General features: G+C 16.3%; 1 protein-coding gene across 1 annotated transcript; it reads right to left on the bottom strand.

The window, feature by feature from the left end:
- Nucleotides 1–6,664: 6,664 nt before the first annotated feature.
- Nucleotides 6,665–7,655, bottom strand: MKS88_001427 (calmodulin-like protein; the record flags this gene model as incomplete). Its single annotated transcript, XM_067214349.1, has 5 exons — nucleotides 6,665–6,680; nucleotides 6,781–6,883; nucleotides 7,010–7,180; nucleotides 7,346–7,478; nucleotides 7,626–7,655. The coding sequence occupies 5 exons, from the start codon at nucleotides 7,653–7,655 to the stop codon at nucleotides 6,665–6,667; spliced, it is 453 nt and encodes a 150-aa protein (XP_067074793.1).
- Between the last annotated feature and the right edge of the window lie 829 nt (nucleotides 7,656–8,484).

Below are 8,484 nucleotides of genomic sequence, written 5' to 3'. Positions count from 1 at the left end.
TTTATAGGATTACGTGTGAATAATATAAATTATATTAATCATTCCATATAATCATTTGCTTAAGTACTAATGTGTTAAGTATATAAATTAAGATATTAGAATAATTTGTAATATATACAATTATTTTAACGTTTTGTATATATAGAAAAGGAACAAAAAATATAACCACATATTATGTGTACGTTATATTAAATTTCATATGTCTAAGATTTTTGTATATTTTTACCATTTTAAATTATTCCAAATTTCACTTTTATCTGTAACCATCGGTTATATATCTCCTGATGTATCCATTACATTCTATCTCAAAAATGAGAGTACAATGTAACTTCTATATTTTGAAAAAACGATAAAATTCCAAATATCTTTTTTGCTTATTTTTTTTAATTCAATCATTAAAGATAGAGGCATAAATTTGTAGATATTCATTTATGTATGTGCAGTAATATTTATTTCATGCACATTTACTCATCTCAAAAGGTTAATTATGCTCCAGGCACATGTACACTCATATTTTTTTTATCTACGCATAAAATTTTTTCTAATATTTTCATAATATATTATAATCCATTCAATTCAGTGAAAAAGACAAAAAAAAATTAGCATATAAACTATAATATAAACAAAAAGGCTTAATTTTTTTTTTTTAAATAGTATTAAAAACGTTATTTACGAATAATTAACTTAAGATGTAATATAATATATTTTTTATTTAACTTTGAGCTAATACAATTAAGAAGGTAAATAATAGTAATGATTTTTAAATATAATCTTTTTATGGGAATTGTTTAAATTTTAAAATTTTGTCGTCTCAGTATAATAATAAATCGTTTTATTTTAAAACTAATTTTTCCAATTAGTATTTACCTAAAAAGTCATTTGGGATTTATAATATTAATATTTTGTTTTTGACAAAGCTTTTCCTCTTTTACAAAATATTAACAAATAATATATAAAAAAAATTAAATCATAAATAAAATAAAAGTACAAAGAAAAAATAAATTAAAAGATTAACATAAAAATAACACGTTAGTTTACTAAATATTAAATAATATAAATAAAAGGTTAAAACAAATAATATAAAAATAATAATACATATAATTAATAAATAAAATAGAGAATAAATTAAGAATATAATTAAATAAAGAAATTATATAATAAAATTAAAAGTATAATTATATATATAAATTAAACATATAATAATTATATAAATACATTAAAAAAATGTAATTAAATAAATAAATTATATAATAAAATTAAAAGTATAATTATATATATAAATTAAACATATAATAATTATATAAATATATTAAAAATATAATTAAATAAATAAATTATATAATAAAATTAAAAGTATAATTAAATAAATTAAATATATAATAATTATATAAATATATTAAAAATATAATTAAATAAATAAATTATATAATAAAATTAAAAGTATAATTAAATAAATTAAATATATAATAATTATATAAATATATTAAAAATATAATTAAATAAATAAATTATATAATAAAATTAAAAGTATAATTAAATAAATTAAATATATAATAATTATATAAATACATTAAAAATATAATTAAATAGATAATTTATATAATAAAATTAAAAATATAATTAAATAAATTAAAAATAAAATAATTATATAAATATATTAAAAATATAATTAAACGAAATACATAATAATTATGTAAATAAATATAATATATAATAATTATATATATATATATATTGAAAATATAATTGTATAATTAAATTAATAAATATATATAAATTAAATATGTAATTATTTAAATAAATTAAATATATAACTCTACAATATACTAAATATATACTTATTTAAATATATATTACTTAATAAATAAATTATATAAAGTTAAATATATAATTAAACGAATATATTAAATATATATTTTAATAAATTAACAATACATAAGAATAATTAATAATGTATATATTTTATAAATAAAATAAATAATTTTATTATAGGTATAATAAAGAATATACAACATTTAAATAATTAAATTATAATTATATTAACATTTTAAATAAATTAATTAATATTAAATAAAAAAACATAAAGCAAATGGATAACATTTTAAATAAATTGAATATCAAAACATTTGTCATTTATGTATATATATTAATGATAAATTGATACATATATATTAATTTAATAGTTATTAATATATTATAGTACAAATAATTATATTAATTTCTTAAATAATTAAATACATAACAATTATATATATCATATAAAAAATAATAAATAATATAATAAATTAAAATCACAATTATATAAATAAAATAAAATAATTTGTATACAATTAAATTAATATTAAAATAAATTTATATTGAATAATTACACAAAATTAATTATAAATATATTAAAAATATTCAATTAATAAAATAACAATAATAATTACACTTAAAACTTGTTTAAAATTACAAATATATTAAATAATACAAAGAAATATGTGTATTCCTTACTAAATATAATTTTATTTATATAAAATAAATAATAATTAAATTAATTAAAAATAAGATAATGAAAATTTTATAGTAAATAATTAAATTAAAATAAACAAATTAAATTCAAATAATTAATAATTATAATAAATTTAAAAAAAGTAAATATAAAAAATAAATAAAATAAACATTTATAAGATATAAAGGAATTTTAAAATAAAATCTAGATATATACATATTAGCACAAATTAATTAAATAATAATTTTAATTCAAATTATTATAATATATTAAAAAAATAAATAATATAATAATTATATTAATTAAATATAAAATTTAATTTAAAAAAAAATATATGTAAATGAATAATTAAAAACAATAAGAAAATAAATAAATATTTAAGAAATACATATAATATAATAATTAAATATTAATTTTGCTAATAATAATATTTAAATAAATATTTATAAATAAAATAAAAATTAATTAAATAATTTATTAATAATAATAATTAATGAATTTTAGAATAATTAGTAAATATACATTGGAATTATTTGAAATAAATATTTTAATATATTATTTAGAAAAATTAATAATTAATTAATTAACGAAACATTTAAAATAATAAAGGTGTTTAATTATTGAAGAAATATTTAATTAAAATAAAATATTAGTTAAAAATAAAATAATGTTTTCAAAAAATATTAATTGTAGTTAATTATGTTAAATAATTAATTAAAAATATTATATTTATTTATATTTTTTATATATTTATTATAATATTTAAATATTTTAAATAAAAATTTTAAATATTACTACTATAATATAATTAATAGAATAAAAATGTTAATTTATATATATAATTTTTAGTTGGATATAAAATAAAAATATATTTATTTTGTTAAATTATAGATACTTATTTTCTATTTCTGCTTTATTAAGTTTTATGTATATTGTAAATTTAATTATATATTAGTTTTACGTTAACGTAATTTTTAAAACAATAATGTACATATTGTAATATAATATTTTGTTCAATTTCTGCATTTTATTTTACGTATTTATTAATTTCAATAATATAAAATACATATATTTTTATAGCTATATAATTTGTGTTTTGTTTTTTATTATTTAATTTTCCTTTTTAGTCTCAATTTAACTAATTTTTACTTATATATCATTCTTTAAATTTTGTTATATTTTTAATAAAAACAATACGGTATTTTCAATGCATAATAGACAGGTATGTTTATCGTTCTGCATACAAGAACAATGTACTACAATATAAAATTTATAGGATAATATTTACATAGCTTATGTAATGATCTTTTTTGACACATAATATATTCAGCATTTGCTTAGATAATGAAGGATATTACAAAATGTATTATTATATAGATAATTATTCTAGATATTACTGGTTTTAAATATAAATAATTTTATGTAAAAAAAAGTACTAAAAATTATAGACAAAAAAAAATTATATATATATACATCGAGTTTTTTAATGTGTTAATAGTTTATAGTGATATTTACTGTTAAAAATAGAGCACTGTAGATGAAATTAAAATATTAATATTTATTTAATATTTGATTTTGCGTACTTTAAATAAAATGAACACTGAATTATACAAATTTTGGTTATATTAAAAAAACTACAGGAAAATAAATTAATACGAATATCGTATTTAAAATGTTTTATGTATTTATAGCATGTTAATGCATTTTTCTATAAGAAGTAAACATTCTATTATGGTTGTGTAAAAAATATCAATTCTTTATCCTTTCAAAGAACTCTCGTTGCTAAATGGAATTTAAAAATAAAAGAATAAAAGAAAATAGATTATATATATTACATAAGTAGTAAAATTAGTTGTATATATTAATATGACTTCTTCATGTTCGAAAGATAAAATGAATTATATATTGCATTGTTTTTCATAAAAATGTTTAGTTTAATATTTCACAGAAAATTTTGAAAAGGGGCATTATAGTTTTGGAATATATTTTTTTACTTTTTATAGAAGCAGATTATTTAAAAGTAAAATTCTACTTGTTTAAGAAAAATACATGGAAAGTAAAAACAATACAAATAAATTACAACATCAATAGCAAATTAGCTGTAAGAATAACACTTAGAGAATTCCAAAAATCTATAAACAACAGAGGCACAGAAATAACTAATGGTTTAACTTAGGATTATAGTGTCCTTTTCAAATTTTTTTTGGATTAAATTTTTTTTAATTCGTTCCTAGATAAAAAGACTGAACATAAAACTCAAAAAGAGTTACTGAAACACATTAACAGGCTTAAATATTATAATAAAATTTTTAAAATTAATCTAGTTGAAGAATACTTTATATATTAGTCAAGGAGTCCACAAAATCTTACATAATTTATAATATAAATTTCTATTTATATAATGATACTCACATCTATTATTTGTTGCTGGGGTTATGAAATATATCATGTAAAGTCAATAATATAATAACCATCTATTTAATTCTAATTTTCATTATTTTCTAGCACAATGCATGTTAACTAAACATAAAAATATATTTAATTATGAATATATTGTGTTTCACATATGTGATGAAAGACTGTTCTATATAACCAATAAACAGATTATATTTGTGCATATAAAAATATATATACTACACCTTAAAAAAAATTTCATTTTTTTTAAATCATCATTTCACTTCAATATAAAAAAAGGTAAAATGCTTTGACCCTCGTGTTGACTGTAGTCTTATTAACTCATTTAAAAAATAAACCTTCCTGGTTTTAAGGTACAAAAAAATATTAATGAAAAATCGATGCTTTAAGCAATTTTCTACAGCTAGAAAAATGTGGATATGGCTTACCTTAAATTAGATGTTTACATATGGAAATTTCTTAATACTTTATTTTGTCCATTTTTAATGTTAATTTAAAAAAATAGGTATTTGTGTTTTTTTATGTTTTGCTTGATTCGTTTTTTAACGCAAATACTATAATTTTATTGTTTCCTTTAATTTTTCATAGTAATTTGAATAGCAACACATTATTTGTATACGAGGATGAAACATTAATTGATGATGTATTTAAGATAGTATTTTTTTTAACAAAATATATGATCGTTCCTTTTTATATTTCTATATATTACAATTTTTTTTATACATTTTATATAAAACTCAGAAAAATGCATTTTTATTAATATATTTTAAAAAATTTTGTTTATTCTTAGATCAACATGTAATCCTTAACCCTTTTAAAAACATGGCAAATATTCATTTTATTTCGTAATTAATGCAGATTTTTATCTTGAACTTAAAATCAAAAAACCTTAACTAATTAAGACAAATGAAAAAAAAAATTATATTTAAAAGTAACAGAAAAAACAGAGTAACATAGTATTGTGCATTATAAAAAAACATATAAATATTTTTTTTAAAGGTAGACAAAACTATAACTTAAACTTTTAGCATGATATTTTTTATAATTAGACTCTTTGAAATTACAAAAAACAAAATGTCTAAATATATAAAATAGGGAAAAAGAGAAAAGGAAGTGTAAAAAAGAAAAAATTATATATTTTGAATGGTTATTTTATAATGCATAATAAGAATTGTTATATCAGAAAACTATAATTTATATTTGAGAATATTCTTATTTTATTTGAAATTTTAAAAATTAAAACTTTTTGCCTTAAAAAACTTATATTGATGATGTAGGACAGAAGTTTTAGTATTGTTATTTTGAGTTTGAACAATTTATAATGTGAAGACACACAGAAATACAGAATAAAAAAAAATTTATATTAAAGCTATCATGAAATATCAAAAAATTCTATTTATGTGTAGATACTTGTATATGTGATGAAATTAAATATTCAATATTCTTGTGCGTAATTTATCAAAGTTGAGTTCATTCTAATAAATAAAATTTCTAAAAACATATGTTAATATTTCTTATGTGTAATTTTTAACTATGTAATAAAAATAAATTGAAATTATAAAATAACTACAATTTAAATTTCTAAAAAATGCGAAAATAAACAGTTACAGAAAAAATACATTTAACATTCACAAAATTCGTAAAATATAAAATTTCTTATTCTATTGTCATTTAATGTGTGTTTGATCACTTTGATAAATTAAGATTTATATATTCTAATTAAAAAAAGATGAAAAGGGACTTTTTGGTTCCGTTATATCATTCTTTTAATACCCTAAAAAATACGTAAAACATTTAGTTGTATTTATAGAAAATGAAATTTATGACTATTATATATGTAAAAAGGTAAATAGTATAATGCTATTTGTATTTACTTATATATAAAATCGTCAAATGATACATCTTTATTTTTATTTGCATTAAATTCTATATTTAAAAAGGCATCTACTTCATCTTCTGTTAATCTTACACCTGTACCTAAAGGTAAATGATTTTTTTTTTTTTTAAATTGAATAAAAACACCCTAAAATATTGATTACCATGAAGAATTAAAAAAAATATTTTTATATATTATATGTACATAAGGATATTTTAATGACTTACCCAATGTCATTAATAAATATTTTAGTTTTTGTAAGCTAATAGTTTTAGCACTCTCCCTAGTATGAGCTTGTAATGATGTTAATAACAGTTTTGCAATATTTTCATCATAGTAGAATTCTTGAATAATAGCGTAAAAGTTATCTAAATTTAATTTACCATTTATCCTACATTCTATATTTTGTTAGTCATAAGAAAATAACATCAATATAATTTTAAAAAAATGTTTGTGAAATATAACAGCGTTAAGTAATGAACTATTAAAAACTATTTATAAATTAAGAAAAATGTGAGAAAAAGAAAAAAGTTATCCTTACAGGTGGAACATTTCGACCTTACCTTCAAGCAGAGCAGTTGATTCATTTTTATTGAGGAAAACGCCAACAGACTTTAATAAATACAATAATTGTTTTCCGTCTAGCCCATTCTTATCTTTATCGAATTCATTATATATGAACTCTATCTCAGATCTCTTAAAAAGGTATGAACAATATAAACATTTATATGAAAATGATGCAATGTAATACTTTTCACTTTTCAAAGAAACAAAATATGTAATATATGTACTTAAATATTTATATATATATATATATATATTATGTACATTTTTTTAGGTTACCCTTTCTTTAGACAATTTGTACTTATTCATTTATGTTATTAAAAGTAAAAACTTACACTAACAAGCATAAAAACAATTGCACTTTTTTTTTCCCAATTTTAAAGGAGCGTATAAACTAGCTTTTTGTGAAAAAATTAAGTGAAATCAATTTTAAAGAAAAACTGCGTAGAAAATATAATTATTTAAAAAGAAAATCAGTCTTTTTTAACTACGAATAATAATAAAAGTACTAATTTTTCAAATTTTTGTGGTCTCTTTTGGTATATTTTGAAATGCATATATTTAGGAAAATGTTATAATTATATTAATTGACCATATTAAAGAATAAGTTAAAAGAATGTATAAAAATAAATCATTTACGCTTATATTTGGTACATAATATAAAAAATTATATACCATATATGTAGCAGCAATTTGCATATTATTAAATTTAATAATTCTTTTTACAATTAACTTTGTAACTTTGTTGAAGTAATTTTTGAAAAATACTTGTTAAACGAAATTCATGGATATTAAAGTAAACACTACCTTTTGTTAATATGAAATCAGTTATGTATACGTTTTGGACATTGTATATATATAATATTATAAAAGCTACAATAAATAAAATATGTGTGTATATTATGATAAATTTTGTGGGAAAATACAACAAAAAAAAAAAAAAAAAATAGGTTGCACGACATTAAGATAAATTTCCATATTTATTGAAATAATCTAAGAAAAAAAAAAGTAATACAAATTTTTGTTTTTTAGAACAATTTGAACCAGTGTGTGTATTGTTTATTTATTTTCATTATTCATCATACGTCCCCTTAATTCAGAATAGATATTTGTGGAAAGCACTGAATGTTTTAATTCA

The sequence above is a fragment of the Plasmodium brasilianum genome, chromosome 5 (assembly GCF_023973825.1).
Source record: "Plasmodium brasilianum strain Bolivian I chromosome 5, whole genome shotgun sequence".
Lineage (NCBI taxonomy): Eukaryota > Apicomplexa > Aconoidasida > Haemosporida > Plasmodiidae > Plasmodium > Plasmodium brasilianum.
Note: the sequence above shows the minus strand (reverse complement) of the source record. Positions and strands in the feature narration are given on the sequence as shown.